This window comes from Neovison vison, chromosome 11, assembly GCF_020171115.1.
Source record: "Neovison vison isolate M4711 chromosome 11, ASM_NN_V1, whole genome shotgun sequence".
Lineage (NCBI taxonomy): Eukaryota > Metazoa > Chordata > Mammalia > Carnivora > Mustelidae > Neogale > Neogale vison.
Window position 1 is genome coordinate 33,793,289 of NC_058101.1, and position 18,721 is coordinate 33,812,009.

Sequence of the window (18,721 nt, forward strand, 5' to 3'; positions counted from 1 at the left end):
AGGCAAGTTATTTCAGTCTTCTTGCCTGATTTCAGTTTTCTCATCTGTTCAATGGAGCTAATAACACCACCCATCTTGCAGGACTGCTGGGAGGGTTAACCATGTTAACATACAGAGAGCATTCAGAAGAATACCCAATGCAGAAGAACTCAGAAAGTGTTCACTGTGGAGGGGTGCCTGGGTGGCTCAGTGGGTTAAGCCTCTGCCTTTGGCTCAGGTCATGATCTCAGGGTCCTGGGATCAAGCCCCATGTCGGGCTCTCTGCTCAATGGGGAGCCTGCTTCCCCCCACCCCCCTGCCTGCCTCTCTGCCTACTTGCGATCTCTCTCAGTCAAATAAATAAAATTTTTAGAAAAAAAATTGTTAGCTGTGAGCTATAACTATTTCCATGTATTTGTTTGGGTATGTAAATGTCAACACGTATCACACAAATTTTACGAATGTAGTTAAGGACACAAACTATATATGCACTGATCCTCTTCTATCTCCCTCTCCATTTGTACCCCATAACTGGATGCCCTGGGCCTGGGTTCCCATCAGGGAGGGCAGATCCTCAGAGCGAGGCCACTGGTTATGTCTAGAAATGACACAGTGTTAGGAGCTGCTTGGCTCAACGTGACAGACTGGATTTTCAAGAAAATAATAATAATCAGAAAAGCTCCTCCAGCGGCCCAAATGTCTTCCCCACCCGTACTACAAACCCACAAGAGAACAGACAGAAAGAAAAAGTCAACATGTCTTTTGGAGCTTCAGCTGCTTTCTCACAGCTTGTTATGGGAAAGAAAAACAGAAAAGCCATTCTGCTCACGACTGTGTAGAAAGCCAAGAGTAAAACTGCGGATCAAGCAAGAGCTGGAAGCCAAAAGGCATGGCTAGTTTGAAAAGCGAAAAACAGGCCACCCGTGGTACCCCTTGGCCAATCCGGTCCCTTAGAACCTCAGGTTTCAGAGGCAAGAAGCTGGTTCTTCAGCCAGAAGTAAAGACGGGGACGTCAGCTGGGCGGGCAATTTGACCGGGTTCCCTCAAGTCACCCAAAGTTAAGATTTGGGGGGAAGAACAAAAGCTATAAACCAGCACAAAGGCTAGTGTGGTCTAAATTCTCCTTTGGTGGGGTCTAGTTATGTTATCGATGCTTTTTATCCAGGATCCCATTATATTATTCAATATTATAATATTGAGCATTTCACCTTCTACAGGGAGCACTTTAGGGACAGGAGACAAAGACCCAAATCTGTCCATTGTGCTAACTGCTCGTTGTTGGAGTAAACATGGGTTCATGAATGTGGTGAGAACTAGCAACATCTATGGTGTTTTCGGATTGTTTCACTCATCTGTCCCTTTCTTACCCCTCTTTGTCAGAGATAATGAGAACCAGCGAAGGTTGCTGGGTGACTTACAGTATCTGAGAAACTCCACAGGCTTCTGTGTTACCGCTCAACATTTTCTGCTTCCTGTGTGATTTATAAAGTGGCTAAATCCTATTCTGGAGTGTTTTAGGGTTCTGTTTTTCCAGTCTGATGACCTATCTGCACCTGCCACACTCCGGTTGGGGAAGGTATTCACTGCTCAAGTATTTACGAGCACCTTCTATGTGTCCGAGCCGGTCCTAATGCTGGGGACACAACATTCTGCAAAGTCAATAAATACCCTGTCCTCACAGGCCTTGTGTTCTAGCAGGAAAGACAAAAGATAAACAGAAAAACTGATAAATGAATACAAAGTTGGATGGTAAGTATTATGAAAAACCAAGGCAGGTTAAAGGAAGAGAAGCTGACGTTGGTTGCTGTTTTAGGCAGAGATCTGTCCTTGCCCATCTCAACCCCCACTCTCTACCCCCCTGTTCTAGCTAACACCCCTCACCTCCTAAGACAGTAGTGTGTAGGCCAATCATGGTACCCATTACCCCTGGTCACAGAGACTGGTTTGGGACGAGGACCCACACTGGGCCAGAGTACACCCCTAGGAATTCTACAGCTGGGCCTAGAAGGAAGAATGCCCTTGCTTTCTGGGCAAGGAGCTAGAAGCCGGTAATCCTGGAGATGCTGTTGGCAGCTGATGCGAGGCAATCTCAAGGAGAGGTAGGAAGAGATGAAGAAGAGACATAAAATGGAAGAAACTAGACTGCTCATTTTCTAGCTCTGGTCCTCGAGATTCTAAGGCCTCCTTAAGCCCCATGATTCTTCCTTCAATCTCAATGTTCTCACAGTTATGCCCCTTTGTTTCACTTTAGCGTCCCCTCTGCTGGAAGACCTGCTCTGACATATCCGGGCTTACTGAAAAGCCACTGTCACTTTGCTTTCGGAGATTTTTTTTTGGCATATAGCAACAACAACCTGCTATGAATACCCATTATTTGCCAGACGCTTATGCTAAGGGCTCTACACGTGTTACAAGCTGAAAATTTTTAAATTATATCTTAAAGATTTAATTTATTTATTTTTGAGAGAGAGAGAGAGAGAAAGGGTATGAGCACGGGGGAGAGGTAGAGGGAGAGGGAGTAGTAGTCTCCCCACTGAGTAGGGAGCCCTATGTAGGGCTCAGTCCCAGGACCTTGAGACTATGACCTGAGCCAAAGGCAAATGCTTAACTGACTGAGCCACCCAGGCACCCCTACAAGTGGATCATTTTTTTTTTACATACATTTTTCTCAACAGAAAAATGAATATAAAATATTTCGGGCTAGTCTCCTTTGTGAAAGAAAACATTTTCATTCCACATTTATTACAGCCTGTATCTGTGCCGAAGCAATTCTAGTTATCTCCGCAATATCTGCTCCCCATTTCTTCTCCAGTGAAAACACCCAAGTTTTTAGCTGAAATACAGCCTACCTTTCCCAAGTCTTTCCTTGTGGGTAGGTAGGGATGGGTAACCAAGTTTAGGTCAATAGGATGTGAGCAGAGGAGTGATGTATGACTCAGCACACACGTGTTTAAAGGGAGGGCAGAGGTCCTTCTTCTCATATCGCCTCTCTCCTGGCTCAAATGTGGATATGCCGGGTAAAGCTGGTACAGCCATGGTGGGAGAACCCAAGGACAGAGGATGTTGGAGTCAAAGGACAGAAGGACCCTGGGTCCCTGATGATCTCCTGCCCACTGCTCATGTGCAGGCCTCTTTTATGTGAGTTCAAAATAAAATTCATCTTATTTAAGCCAAATTTAGAGTTTTCTGCCTGTCCCAGTCAAACCCAATTTTAATGGATAAAATGAGATAATATCTATTCCAGATAAACTAGTATCTCCAGGCATTGGATTTCTCTATCTGTGAAGTTCAGGTCAAGGACTCTCTACTTTATTCAGAGCCAGGGGAGTACGACAGCTGGCCATCCAGTGAAGCCAGCTGTGTTCGGTGATACGGAGTACTCGCTCTTGTCCTGTGAGATTGTACTACGTTCCTTAAAGAAAGGGAACAGCTGTTAGCAACGACTGGTCATTTCAAGGCAGCTGATGTAACAGGGATTAGCTCAGTATGGTCTCAACAGAAGGGGAGCTGAAGGAACCACAGCCGCTCAGAGTACAGAGGAGCTGGGCCAGTGGTGCGAGGGACTGTCCATGACGGGAATGAAAGAGGTTCTAAGGGGATCCAGCAAAGAAAGGGACTGTGAGGAAGGGTTTTTAAGATGAAGCATGAGAGACTGTGGATGATGAGAAACAAACTGTGGGTATGGGAAGGGAGGAGGTGGGGGGTTGGGTGAGTGGGTACTAAGGAGGGCACATAGTGCGTGGAGCACTGGGTGTGGTGCAGAAAAAATGAATCTTGGAACCCTGGAAAAATTAAAAAAAAAATCAGTAAGAAATAATAAATGAATAAATAAATAAATAAAATCTTTTTTTTTTTTTTTTTTTAAAAGGAGGGGTGCCTGGATGGCTCAGTGGGTTAAGCCTCTGCCTTCGGCTCAGGTCGTGGTCTCAGGGTCCTGGGATCGAGCCCCACATCGGGCTCTCTGCTCAGCAGGGAGCCTGCCTCCCCGTCTCTGTCTGCCTGCCTCTATGCCTACTTGTGATCTCTCTCTGTCTCTTTCAAATAAATAAATAAAATCTTTAAAAATAAAAAAATAAATAAATACTTAAAAAAAAATAGGCAGGGACATATGATACATCCCACTGTATCATAAGAGTAAGAGTAAGGTAAGAGTTTGTTTCTTTGACAAACTCCTACCTTACTCTTTCCCATAACCAAATAAACAAATAAAGCTTTAAATACTCTGAAAAAATATTTTCTGAATCTCCAGGTCACCCAAATACAATAGCTGTAAAGTGCACATCTCCGGAGAGAATGTTTCTAATTCATCTCTAATTCGTCAGAGCCCGTCCAGGGTGGATGGCCAGACATGAACTTGGCAGACGTGACCTCACCCACACCAGGGCCCTGACGGGTAAGCAAAATGACCTTTAGGACAAATGCAGAGCAAGTCTTCATTTTTGTATAATACTGTATTGTTTAATTCGGGCTTTATTCCCCCAAGAAAAGTGCGGAGCTCTCTGGCATACAAAGCCACATACTGATGGATTACATTTGCTCTTTTGTAATTAAAGTCAGAGACAACTCAGACTTTCCATTCTCTAAAGGCTATGAAAGTTCAGGTGGGCCTGGGACACTCAAGGCAGAGACCGCATTGGTAAGAGGAATCCTTTCCTTGAGGGCAGGAAGTCTCCGGTCTGGGCAGTTTCACCACACTGAACTGTAAGGATCTTAAAAAGGAGCAAATTGTGGGGCACCTGGGTGGCTCAGTCAGTTAAGCGTCTGCCTTTGGCTCTTGATCCTGGGGTCCTGGGATCGAGTCCCACATGGGGGTCTCTGCTCCACGGGGAGTCTGCTTCTCCCTATGAACTCCCCCCACCCCCCATGCCCTACTCCCTCCATACCTCCCCTCCAGCTCAGCTTAGACTATCTCTCTTTCTCTCCCTGAGATAAAGAAAAAATCTTAAAAAAAAAAAAGAAGGAAGCGAATGTGTTGATTTCCCATCCTTTGTTAATGTCTTGGGATAAAGAAGAAAAGTCAAGTTACCTTTCTCATCTGAGCCAGCAAGCCTTCGAACTCCTTCAGGTTCAGCGTCGTGCCGCTATAGGACGCAGAGCTATTTGCTGCTTTTCCCAGCCAATAAATGGTAACTAATACCTGCAAAACAAAACCAGGCACTAGAGCAGGAGAATTTTCCCTCAAGAATGACTTTTAAACTAAGGATCAACAGTGCACCACTAAGAGCAAAGCAGGAAGGGGAGAATGTGCAACACTGATTTACAAAACCCACCAACCATGAGGCACCCCTTCAATGTAAAATCATTTTAATAAGAATCCAATGCTCTATCAGTCAACACACACATGGTTCAGTAGTTAAAATAAAGCTCCACTTTCAGGAAAAGTTTGGTTGTAAGAAAATGATCTCTAAGACAGCAAGAAGGGAAAGTAAATTCTCCAAATTCATTTTTCTATAATAAAGTTTGCAAAAATTTTCAGAAACTCTGGCTCTTTACCTAGATGAGCACAAAATAGATTGTCAGGTCCTTCTGAAAGAAGTGCTGTTAAAGGCTTGCAATTCCTACTTGTGGGCACAGAAATGCTAAATCCAACTATCCTGCTAAGTCCAACAGCAAAACCTCAAAGCAGAGATCCAGGTTAATTAGTGGTTCCCAGCACAAGAACACCACCATGTATCTAACTGAAATTAGAAGAAACAATGTAATCCAAAGTACGATCTTTAGCCACCTAACTTTGGGGGAGAGTCAGATTCCCACTCCTCAGAGATGGGAAATTTTTAGCTTGGACAAAATTATTGCCAATTAAATAACCTTGGATGCTTACAAATGTCCATGAACGTTCAACAGTCTGAAGCTACAGTCCTTGGGTCATTTTTTTTCTGTCTTTCCAAAAATTTGTGCACAAAACCAAATGCTCTTTACAGTGATTATTCCATAAAGCCCAGAAGGCTGAAGGTGAGCTCCTTAAAAGCTGAATTCTTTGGATCTGAAGCTTATGGAAAAGCTATTATTTTACTTTCACATTTGGTCTTATTGCTTCAATCAGGAGGGAAGTGCTTGTTGTACTTGCCTTCCACGTGCTAGATCACGAAAGATATGTGTACATGGTTCCATGTGGGAACACGCCCAAAATATGGTTATGGGTATCAATGTTACCATGTGATTCGGTTTTCTACCTCTGTGGGAAAATCGCACTTCAGGAATCCTTCAAGACTTCCAGAAAGTCTTTTTAACATTGCTCACTTACAAATAAATTTCCAGAGAAGAGACAATTCCAGATGGCAGGACGTTAACTAGGACCGTGAAATAACTAATGTGTGCTAAGAGTGTGAGGCCATTTTGGAAGGTGTAACAGGAGAAACATAGAACTGTGTTGTATTTTAGATTATGGGTTTTCTGATTTGTTTAAGCCCGCATGATGAAAAATGGCACATATCCCTAGTTGTACAGAGGAAGGAAAGGAAGACAAGAATGTATTTGTCAATCAAATGTAACAGCAACCTGAAAATTAAAAAAAGGAGGGGTCGGTTGCAGCCAATTTTAAGTTTTATATATAGGAGGTCATTTTTTTACATTCCTCAATTTAAACTTAAAATAAAAAGACACTACTTGCTCTTTGAAAATAAGATCCAACTCCAAAAAAGTTGATTTTGGGTAAGTGCTCATAAAAACAAAACATTTAGTAAGGGAAAAAAAATAGAAAAAGTGCAGGCCCGTGACAGTCCACACGATTTATATCACGCTGATCTTTTCCCTAAAAAATTGTGCCCAACTGCTTTATTTACTAACCCCACCTGTGCCAGCTGACAGAAAGGAACTGATGTTCGTGCTAAGACAGATCATCTTGTGGTTAAACAATGGAATTATAGAGGGCAAGCTTTCATTTCTTTGCTTCTAGAACGAGCCTTTATTAGAGAGACCTCCCCCATCTACATTTGGTATTTCTGTCACAGTGCTCGAATGTTCCATCCGGGACACCTCTACTCATTTGCTGAGAACTCTTCCAAACAAGCCCATACAACAGTCTCTAAAGCTAGGAGCTACATTTTACCCTTGAGCCATCAAAGTGAGGAGGAAAAACTTTTTGAAAAGCAAAGTCAAAACACTTACATTTTTCAGTTTCCTACTGTAATCAAGGCTCCTAAAGAAGGAAGAGGGAAAAAAAATCTGATCAGAATGGCAGTAGCTTCATGATCATCCCTTACACACCTCTAAGACGTATGCAAAGCCAACAAATGTAATGAAATCTGCAGAATATAGTATTTTCCCTAAGGTCCATGATTAGCGATTTCAGGTACTGAATAAAATCATTCAGGGAACCAAATGTAGAAGGACGGGATGGAATTAAACTTCCAAAATGCTCCGTGAAAAGACGAATGCTTCGTAACATCTGGAAAATGAAGGATTCTACCGAAAACTGGAACACTTGGTATCTGTATTCTTGAAGCTCAACTGTTTAAAGTAAAATTTGTGCCTTGATTAAAGCCCACTGTCAAATCGGAATCTGACTACATTTTCCAAAATCTTCGCACAACTAGTACTTTTCAAAAAGGTCTTAAGCTTCATAAACTAGACCTGAAAATACGCATGGAAGATGCAGCTCTATGCAAATATTTGTTCCTATCTGCCACAGATATAAATCAGTATTGGGAATTAGCCATAAGCAGGAAAATATGTGTGTTATGTTTGAATAGACACGTTTGAATAGACACATTCTTAAAAATACACAAATGTTGACTCTCAAACTATAAACAAACAGACAAAAAAAGCTAGTTGGTGGTACTTTTGAAATATTCATACAGTGCAATATAAAAATTTCCACAAAATTATTCTAATGTTTCTTTAACATGTCAACAAATACATGCTAGGAAGAACAAAACAAACATTTCTTTACCCTTAGTAACTTCAGTTGGGGTGGGAGTGGAGGAAGGGAGAAGGTAATTCTAGCATATAAACGGGTCAGGAATTCTTTCAAGGATTTAGATCCCCTTTACTTCATTGCTGCATAATCTTTTTTTTTTTTTTTTTTTTGTAGATTTTATTTATTTATTTATCTGAGAGAGAGAGAGAGCAAGCAGGGAGAAGAGGGAGAGAAGATCCGAAGCAGACACCATGCTGAGCTCACTCAGAGCCTGTGACCGGGCTCAACCCCATGACCAGGAGATCATGACCTGAGCTGAAACTGAGAGTTGGATGTTTAACTGATTGAGCCAAGGTGCCCCATTGCTGCATATTCTGACCCAAAGAACATATCAATGACTAGGTGAACAATTTTAAGTCAACTGAAATTTCAGGGAATAGAAAACATTATAGTATATACTAAGGAGATAAACCTATCAATGGACTTGGATTGAAGGAAACATCAGGTTAATTTGGATTTGATTATAAGAGAATGTTTTCAAGTTTATCATTTTTTAAATAATTTTTAAATTTTTTTTATAAACATATAATGTATTATTAGCCCCAGGGGTACAGGTCTGTGCATCGCCAAGTTTACAACACTTCACAGCACTTACCATAGCACATACCCTTCCCAATGTCTCTAACCCCACCACCCTCTCCCTACACCCCTCCCCCCGTCAACCCTCAGTTTGTTTTGTGAGATTAAGAGTCTCTTATGGTTTATCTCCGTCCAGATCCCATCTTGTTTCATTTATTCTTCTCCTACCCCTCAAACCCCCAATGTTGCATCTCCACTTCCTCATATCAGGGAGATCATATGATAGTTGTCTCTCTCCAATTGACTTATTTCACTAAGCATAATACCCTCTAGTTCCATCCACATCATCGCAAATGGCAAGATTTCATTTCTTTTGATGGCTGCATAGTATTCCATTGTTTATATATATATCACATCTTCTTTATCCATTCATCTGTTGATGGACATCTAGGTTCTTTCCATAGTTTGGCTATTGTGGATATTGCTGCTATAAACATTTGGGTGCACATGCCCCTTTGGATCACTATGTTTGTATCTTCAGGGTAAATACACAGTAGTGCAATTGCTGGGTCATAGGGTAGCTCTATTTTCATCAGGTTTACTATTTTTAATAGAAAAAAATATAGCATTATCTGCTGGATATTTGCCAGGATTTTTTTAACTTACAAAAATCCCAATGGAAAGAAAAAGAAATCTATGAAAGATTTGAAATTTCAGTGAAAAGTAAATTAAGAATAAGGAACATAAAACATTTTCTGCATTGATAATAAAACTTCATGGACTAAAATTGTGACCCTGTTCTAAAAAAAATCATGCTTGACACATAGTAGGAGCTCACAAAATATCTGTTGAATGACTTCTACCTCATAACCAATTACATGAAAATGCTTCCAAATTTTTCAAGAGACATATTCAGAAGCAATCCAAAACCTTTCCTCATTTTCATACAATTGCTTCAATTCCCTGGAATAATACTTGTTGCATTCCCTTCTGGATTATGCTGTCATTTCCCACCAAGGTCATCTGGCATCCATTACAGGTAGAGTTCACAAAATTACACATGCAGTAATCATCGGCAGCTTTTCCCTCTACTTCTTTTCCTCCTTCTTTTCTTCCTTTCTTTTTCTTTTCTGTCTTTTTTCTCTTTCTTACTTTCTCTCTTCCTCTCCGTCCCTCCCTCCCTTCCTCTTTTCCTTCAGTCTACTCAAGTTACTTCTCAAAAATTAAAGAAAAATTACCTACAATAAAAGCTAAACTAAAGAGATTTTTTTTAAAAATAAAAACAATAGCAGGGAAGCATCAACATTTGCTCTGTGGGATTTACCCCTAGACCTTATCGCTTACACTATTAATTGCTGGGGTCAGTGGGGTGTTTTCTATCTGTGCGAATGTTCTGCTCAGCTCTCAGAGGGTAAAGCAGAAGAATGTAGTGGTTCTACTTTACTGGACCATGGCTAGAAGTCTACATATGTTGCAAATGTCCCCCCGTCCGGTGCCAAACGAAACCAGGATCATTTAAAGAAAAGTTGTGAAGAAAGAGTGTATTCTGTGCCCTGCCCATCACTGAAACTAAAGATGTTTTTCTCAGTACTGTAAATGAATTTATGGCATAACTTGGATGTAAAATTCCTTATGTTCTTCTAGATACTCAAACTGTGAAATGAACTTTTTTCTCCATAATTAATCCAGGTTTGGCATCCTGCAATGCTTGTGGACTGCTCCTCCCACCACACTCCTTCTTGCTCATCACCCTTCTAACACACCAGATACTTGTCTTTTTAAACCTCAAGTTTGTTTCTCTTCCCCAGCCTTGCTACTTGATCTTCCTCTGCCTTGAATGCGCTACAGGTCTTCCGATGACTGGTTCTTGCTTCCTCCCACTCATGTCTCCACCCAGAGCCTTCAGCTGAAGGGCCACTTCTTCAGAGAAGTGGCTTGACCACTTCTGGACTGCTATCTTCTTCTTCCCCAGTTTTATTGAGATATCATTGGCATACGACATGGTATAAGTTAAAAGCACACATACGGTGATTTATGTACATATTGTGATGGTCACCATTTTTCACGCCATCTTTTCCCTCCTTCTTAGCACTGATCACTCCCTGCAGTTATCTTTTTTATTTTCTTGTTTATTTCTTATTTCCTGACACTGTGTGTAAATTACACGTGAACAGGAAGCGCTGGCTATCTTGTTCATTCCAGTTGTCTGTTGACCGGAAAGTATCTGACACCTAGTAGCTGCTCAGTAAATAGTTACTGAATGAATGAAAAATGTTAAAATCATAGGGAAAAGTGATGGAAAAGCACTGCTGAAAGAAAATAATAATGCTCACGTAAAAGAAAAACGAAAAAGGAAGAAAAGGAGGAGAAAGAATCCAAAAGAGGCGAGAGAAGGAAAGACAGGATAAAGAAGGAAAGGGAAGCACAGGGAAGAAAAGGAGATGGAGAAAGATGCAGCTGGAAAGATAAAGAAAAATGACAGAGGGAAAGAAACAGTAGAAGGGGAAGACAGTAGAGTAATAGACACATGGCAGTGTCTGTGTGCCATTGGTCTAAGGGACTTCTCCTCTTTGTGCTGTTTTCTGTGCCTTTTTCTTTGGAAGTTGGCTGAACCATCTTTCTGGATCTGAGCAAGCAGTGCACTGAGCAGGTTTTAAGTAGCATCACGCCTGTGAAGGCATTCTGTCCCATTCCGTCTTATAGTTGAAGACCCAGAGCCCTACTGAAGGAAAGGAACTTGCTTAGGATTGTATGCCTAGGGAGTAGCTTCAGTAGTTCTGACTTCAGAAATCGCTGATTTCCTAATGCCCAGTTTTTTGTAGATAAGCAATAAAGGTAATATAAATTCTGAATTTCTAAAACCAAACTCCCTCAGAATTCTCCTGGTTTAGGGACATGTGGATTTAGAGTAGCTCCCCAAAAAAGGAAAATGCAGCTGCCAACACCTTCAAAACAAACTTTTCTCCACTATCCAAGCAATGCGTGTGTGACTAATTGTTATGATGTCATATAGTTATTATTGTTTCTGGTCACTTGCCACTCAAGTGAAACTATAAATATCAGATGAGTCAGAAACCATTTCCTAAAATGAGCAATTTATAGAGACTGGATTTAGGTGGAGTAATACATGGAGCATGTGATGTCTAAAATGAGGTAGGGGAGGGCGCCTGGGTGGCTCAGTGGGTTAAGCCTCTGCCTCCGCCTCAGGTCATGATCTCAGAGTCCTAGGATCGAGTCCCCCATCGGACTCTATGCTCAGCAGGGAGCCTGCTTCCTCCCCTCCCTCTGCCTGCCTCTCTGCCTACTTGTGATCTCTCTCGTGTGTCAAATAAATAAATTAAACTTAAAAGAAAAATGAGGTGGGGATGCCTGGGTGGTTCAGTGGATTAAGCATCTGACTTCAGCTTGGGTCATGATCTCAGGGTCATGGGATCCTGTCCTAGGGCTCCATTCTCAGTGGAGAGTCTGCTCCTCCCTCTCTCTCTGCCCCTCCCCCCTGCTCATGCTTTCTGAAATGAACAAATAAGTAAATATCTTAAAAATGAAGTTTATGGTGGTTTTCCATATTCGAATACCATAATTTGTATTCTATTTTTGCCCCTAAGTAAAATTTTTCCAGGAGAAATATTAAAGGCACATTTAAAACAGAGAAGTGTGATTTTTATATAATCAATCACGGCTGACTCTCCCTTATTCCCAGTCATGAATCATAAAATCCAATATAAACTAACTTGATTTCATGCAGTAGTTTCCATTTTTTCCCCCTAATCAATATTGGCAAAGAGTATCAAATTAAGAGCTCTAAATTTTGGCTTCTCTCCCTTTTCTGTACCTCCATGATAAAATGACCCAAAAGTGATCAAAAGAAGTGTCGCCAATCCACAGACCCTCTCTACATAATTAAGTTTATTATTAAGGCATGTTCATGCCAAATATTATCTGACTGAAGTGGAACATGTTTCGTATAAAACGTGTAGAGTGGGAAGGATTTGTAAACTAATGTAAAGTCATCTCTGCCATCTCTTAAGGGCCTTTCTTCTCACTACCCTGGTCAGCAGCTACTCCCTTCCAGAGAAACACATTGCCTTTTCTCTTACTGTGCCATTCTTTCCCAAAAATTCTTTGGCCGCAAACATGGCTCAGTGAGGAGACACAGTCAACAACAGTCAAATGGCCAATAATCCATCTTCAAAGAACCTGATCACTGACATATGAGAAAACAGTTACAAATGTAAATGAGGAAGCAATTCCTCCATAATCTATTGCCCTCTTTGCATAATAAACAGTTTGGATCTGTTTACCAAGTTTGCAGGCTTCCAAGAGCCCATTCAAATGCCCAGCTTGAGTGAATGAAGGCTTTCTGTCTAACACACAGATTCTGTGCATATTTCTCTCTTGCCTCTCCCTCCAGTGAGTCTCACCTAACAATTTTCTCCTCTTTAACATTCTAACTCTCTATGTGTGACTTTCGCATTTCAAAGAAATTACATTTGACCAAAATGAAAGCTATACATGGAGGGAAGGCCACTGTGTCTTGTTTCGAAAGCCCGATTTTTACCTTCACATTTTTATTTTATTAGACATGTCCAATACTTGGCCTCTTAGCCCTTGCAACATTATCACAAAGCTACAAACCAAACCATAACTAGGTTTCGCTTAAACATAAATATCGTGTTACTTACTTGACTGTTACTCTGTTGGACGTATCCTGTAGGTCACTAGGGTCAAAAAGTTGAGATTCTCTAAGGCCAAGCTCTTTACAACCTCTTAAGAACAAGATGATATTGTCCTAAAAGGGAAAAAAGAAAGCCAAGTCTATGTTATTTTATATTATCTTTATGAACCAGTCCCTCTTCTTTAATAGTTCAAATTACCAGACAGATGTCAGTCATCATGACAGCAAGAGTCAGATCTAACTTTTGGCTTGTTGGATAATAAAATCATACTTGGTTAGGATATGCCAAGGTAAACAGACACTTTCAATCTTCTAAACCCACAGCCATGCCCAATTCATTTTTTCCTCTTTACCTTAACACATTTGTATAAAACCGCAAGTAAAATATCACTGAAAAGCAGAACATCGCATTTTTGGGGGGCCAGTACTCATAGCCAGGGGAGCCCCTAGAACTTCCAAGTTTTGTCCATGTCTTAGTGCTAGAGCTTGGTTCAAACACTAATGTATTTTTTTAAAAATTGGTTTTAGTAGCCAAATGTCATCAACAGGTTTTTTAGATTGACCTTTCTAAATATATATATATTTTTTTAAAGATTTTATTTATTTATTTGTCAGAGTGAGCACAGGCAGACAGAGTGGCAGGCAGAGGCAGATGGAGAAGCAGGCTCCTGCTCAACAAGGAGCCCAATGTGGGACTCGATCCCAGGACGCTGGGATCACGACCTAAGCCAAAGGCAGCGGCTTAACCAACTGAGCCACCCAGGCGTCCCTCTAAATATATTCTTTATCAGCAGGTTTTGAGTGATAATACCTCTCTGCGGACTATGAATTGAGTTAAATGGGAAAAAAAATGTAGACTGGGAAAATGGGAAAATTTAGACTTAATAGTGAAGGGGGAAAAGAGGAGCAAGGAAAGCTTTTGAAAATAATGCAAAAGACCTTTTCAAAGTGAACATTTTCTCCAGCAGGTACATATTTTCTTTGAACTGGCAGGTATCAGGCACAACTGAGAATTAAGGGTCCTGCCCTTCATCTGTTGGGAGTCAAGAAAAAGCAGATGGCTCTGGAAGGGATTACAACTGTGGGTCACTCTTTTGGAACATCAGGGTATTAGCAGCAGCCTGCTGGGTTGCAAGTTCCTAATTGTCCTCTTTCTAGAAAGTTTCCAACAGCTAACTGGTCCCATCAGTCAGAAAGAACAAGAGAAGAATAATAAAGATTGGCTCCTGGAGGGCCAGACCCATGTGAATCCATTTGAAAACTCTAAGAAAGTTGCTACAAAAATCAGAAATGATGGTGATAGTTACTGAATCATAAACTCATGCAAGCATAGGGCAACAAAGCAAACAAAAGGCATGGTAAGTCTATAGGTAAGATTCTAAGATGACCAGAATGCTGCTTCCTGGCGTATGCACCCTGCATAATCGCCTCCCTTGGAGAGCAAGTAGGACCTGTGAATGTGATGGGTACCACTCTGTGATTACCTTGCTAACCAGCAGGCTCTGAGTTAATCAAAAGGAAGATTATCTGATTGGGCCTGACATAATCAGGGGAGGATGTCAAAGAAAGTGAACAGAATTCCTGGTGGCCAAGAGGTCTATGGCTGCAAGGAGATGGATTCTGCCAACACCCACATAAGCTTGGATGAGGCTTCGAAGCTCAGATAGAACGCCAGCCCCCACGATCACCTTGATTTCAGCCCCTTGAGACTCTGAGCAAAGGTCATGCCATGTCCATACTTCTGATCTACTGAAACTAAGATAAGAAATGGATGTTGATTTAAGCCTCTAAGCTTATAGTAATTTTTCATGCAGCAACAAAAAATTATGAGACTGACGCGCTACCTACTGCGCTAATGAGGCACCTGCAGCAACAAAAAATTAATAAACGCAGGCACAAAACAGTAAGAGTAATAGCAATAAATCATTAACCTTTATGTAAGTATTACATGCCAAATATTGCCCCAAGAGCTTTATATATGCTCACTCGTGTAATCCTTGTACAACCTTGGTAGGCATTTAGTAGGCACTTACTATCATCCTCATTCATGGGTGAACAATCTGAGGCACAGAACAGTCAAGCACCTTGCTCAAGGTCACACAGCCAGCAAACGATGGAGGTGCCAACAAATGGTATATAAGATAAACGGAAGCATCAAATCTGAGGCTGGCACCAAAGGAAGTTAGGGGCTAATCACAGAGGGCCTTGACAGCCGCAGAAGGGAGGCTGTGGAAATCAGAGAGGGGCTGTAATCTGAGAAATGATGCTCAGATCTGCAGCAGAAGCGGACTGCTAGGGGCAGGCTTAGGGGAAGGGAAAGGGTATGAAGGACTTCAGGGGATTAAGACAGGAGGCAGGGGAACCCCTGAGGACAGACCACAATCTCACCCCCGTCCACATGGAGGGTGGTCCCTCCCAGAATTGCCTTCTTTCCCATGTTTTTCCTGTGTCCCTGGATTTTCTTCAGCAGTCACAAGACCCAGGTCACTCACGAGCCCTCTTGGAGAATGACAAGGAGCTGGTCATAGTGTGAAGTTAGCCAAACCCTGCCAGTCTCTCCTTCAATTACTTCGTGTGTTTTAAAATTATCAAATTTTTCCTTGAAGTTTTTTTTTTCTATTCCTCCCACCCCGACACATGTCCAGAGCTTTATTGGATGCTCACATCTCTTCCATGGCATGCAACTGTCTTTCTGGTGGGTCTGTGAGCTCTGAGGGCTTCTTTCCCAGAGGAAAACAATGGACGGGTCTTGGTATTCTCTGGGAGTCATCTGGGCTCACAATAGGACTAACCTGTGATCAGCCTGGAGACCCTTAAGAAGCACGTGACTGTGGTACCTCAGATCCTTAAGAAAGGCAAGCAGGTGCCCTTCCCTTACGCCCTCCCAGATGTGCCCTCGAGTACCACGCTATCTTCATCACACAGACTGCAACTGCCATGTTGCCTGCTGGGCTGGATGGCTCGGACTGGGAGATTTAAGAACTTCAGGTCTCCTTCCAGCCTCTTGCTGCAACCTGATGACACTGGACAGGAGCCAGACCCAGTCAGGAGAAAACCAGAAGAAAAAGCTCCATGGCCAAGAGCTAACAGGGGCAGCAGCCAGAGTAGGTAAAAATGACTGTGCCTTTAATTACATAAAATGCATCCTGCAAATTCCCACCTGCCTTGCTCTTTGCACTGAGATTTTTCCACATTTACAATTCCAAGCAAAACCCCCATCTTAGTGTGTTAGTTCCAGAAGCCAAGCAGTACAACACCTCTCAAACCCCCGGGAGGAGAAGTGAAAGTCACTGATTTACGACAATGACCATTATATTAGCTCTCATTATCATAGTATTACAAATCCATTAAAACTTAGGAAGGCTTCAAAAAAAGTTTTTAAGGGACGCTTCAAAAAAGTCAATGTCATTAAAAAAAATTGGACAGGACAGAGACATGAAGGCCAAATGTAACTGATGACTTCTGATTGGATCCTAGAGGCAAAAAGGAATATAAGGCTATAAACATCTAATTTAAAAGCGGACTGTATGTTGGATGATGTTGTTGAATGCATGTTAATTTTCTCAGGCAGGATGATGATGATATTGCAATTATATAAGAGAAGGCCTTCATTTTTTAAGCAAATATATACATTATTTAGGGACAATTTATCATAATGCTTGTGACAATTTCAAATGGTCAGGGGAAAAAATAAGGGTATGTGCATATAAGAGAGAGAGAGAGAAAATGTTTACCCATCATGGAAAAAGAGATAAAGTAAATATGGCAAAATTTTAACAATTGGTGAATCTAAATTAGGGATTGGTGAACTTTTTCCTGTGAAAGCCTAGGTAGTAAATATGGCTTTGTGGGCCTGGAATGGTCTCTGTCAGAATGACTCAATTCTGTCACTGTAGCCAGACGATGCGTAAATGAATGAAAGCGGGTATATTCTGACACGTTTTATTTACAAAAGCAGGCCCTGGGCTGGATTCGGCCCACAGGCCCTATTCCAGGAGAATGAGGCGCAGGGATTCATTATGTCACGCTTTCAACTTCTCTGTACCTTTGAACACTTTCCAGAAAAAGGTCTGAAGAGAAGGTTTTTAAATGTGTGGAAGCATGGGGCGCCTGGGTGGCTCAGTCAGTTAAGCATCGGACTCTTTTGGTTTCTGCTCAGGTCATGATCTCAGGGTTGTGAGATCTTGCCCCATGTCGGGCTCCCTGCTCAGCATGGAGCCTGCTTGGGAGTCTCTCCTCTCCCCCGTCCCTGCCCCCACTTGCACTCTCTTTCTCGCTCTCTAAAAATAAATAAATATAATCTTAAAAAAAATTTTTTTTTGTAGAAGCGTATTCAACGACATCACATGGCTGGCAAGCCCAATGTCGTGAAACTCAAGGAGAGAGTAATGGTTGCCTCAGGGAGACTACTGCAAGCCACTGAGGTAAATGCCCCAGCAACACTGATGGAAAGTTACCACCTCTAGCTAACCGGAAAGGACTGTAACTTGAGTCTCAATTCAACCCAGATGCTTAACATCAAGTTCTAAAGAGAGTCCATTTTGGGCTAGACCCCTACTCACATGCGCATTCATACTGCTGCTTGCCCAACTGCCGTGTACGCACTCCTCCTCGTTCCTGCTTCAGTGGCTTCCCCTTTCATTAATTTGTGGGCCTGCTCTGTGCGTGAAAACACTCCTCAGGGCTCGGGGGTTAAGGCCTGTGCTCTCCGCCCTCCCCAGGGCCTCTTCTCTGAAAAAGGTCCTTGTACTTTGCCACCTTCTTTTCTTGTTTCAAAATCAAGATGAAGGCAAGCCCAGGATGGTCTCTACCTCCACAGTACAGCACTGTCCCTGGAATTAAGTAGGTACTCACCAAATATTTAAAATAAATTAAGTACTGTGTTCTAGGGACTGACAAGAATGAAAAAATAAATTCCTTATCCTCATGGAGCTGACATTCAAGTATGTGAAATAATAAAGACTTAACAATCAAAGTGTCTTATCCTCTGGGTTAATGTCCATGATATATTAGATAGCTGGATTTGTTCAAGACACCCCTAAAGAGAGGTCTGCCTTCCAATTAGACAGTGGAAATGAGGGGCACTTGGGTGGCTCAGTCAGTTGAGCATCTCTTGATTTTGGCTCAGGTCAGGACCTTAGGGTCATGAGATCGAACCCCACAACAGGATCCATGCTGGGTGAGAAGCCTGCTTAAGATTCTCTCTCCCTCTGGGGCACCTGGGTGGCTCAGTCAGTTAAGTGGCTGCCTTCAGCTCAGGTCATGGTCTCAGGGTCCTGGGATCGAGTCCCACATTGGGCTCCCTACTCAGCAGGGAGTCTTCTTCTCCCTCTCTCTCTGCCTGCCGCTCTGCCTGCTTGTGCTATCTCTCTGTCAAATAAATAAATAAAATCTTTTTAAAAAAGGTGGGGGGAGGGACAGTGGAAGTGAGAGAAGAACACACATATCAAGGGATTCAGCAAAACAGATTTGGAGTCCAAAGATCTCTAGTTAGAATTCCAGTCTCAACCATTTATTACCTTGTGGCCTTGGGCATTGTCCCTGACCTTTCAGATCCTCAGATTCCGAATCTGAAAGGTGGGGGGTGCCATCAACCTTTCAGAGACATCAGAACGACAGAAGATCTAGAT

The 18,721-nt window shown here is 42.0% G+C and overlaps 1 protein-coding gene across 8 annotated transcripts in view; it reads right to left on the reverse strand.

Annotated features, from left to right (window-relative positions):
• Positions 1–18,721, reverse strand: part of LIMCH1 (LIM and calponin homology domains 1) — a 327,707-nt gene that overhangs the window by 89,674 nt on the left and 219,312 nt on the right. For all 8 annotated transcript variants that reach the window (XM_044224246.1, XM_044224244.1, XM_044224243.1 and 5 more), the window contains exons 4-6: positions 13,099–13,205; positions 7,087–7,117; positions 5,006–5,116 (exon numbers count right to left, since the gene is read on the reverse strand). In XM_044224246.1, coding sequence (XP_044080181.1) covers positions 5,006–5,116; positions 7,087–7,117; positions 13,099–13,205 — 249 coding nt within the window. The remainder of the gene's footprint in view (positions 1–5,005; positions 5,117–7,086; positions 7,118–13,098; positions 13,206–18,721) is intronic.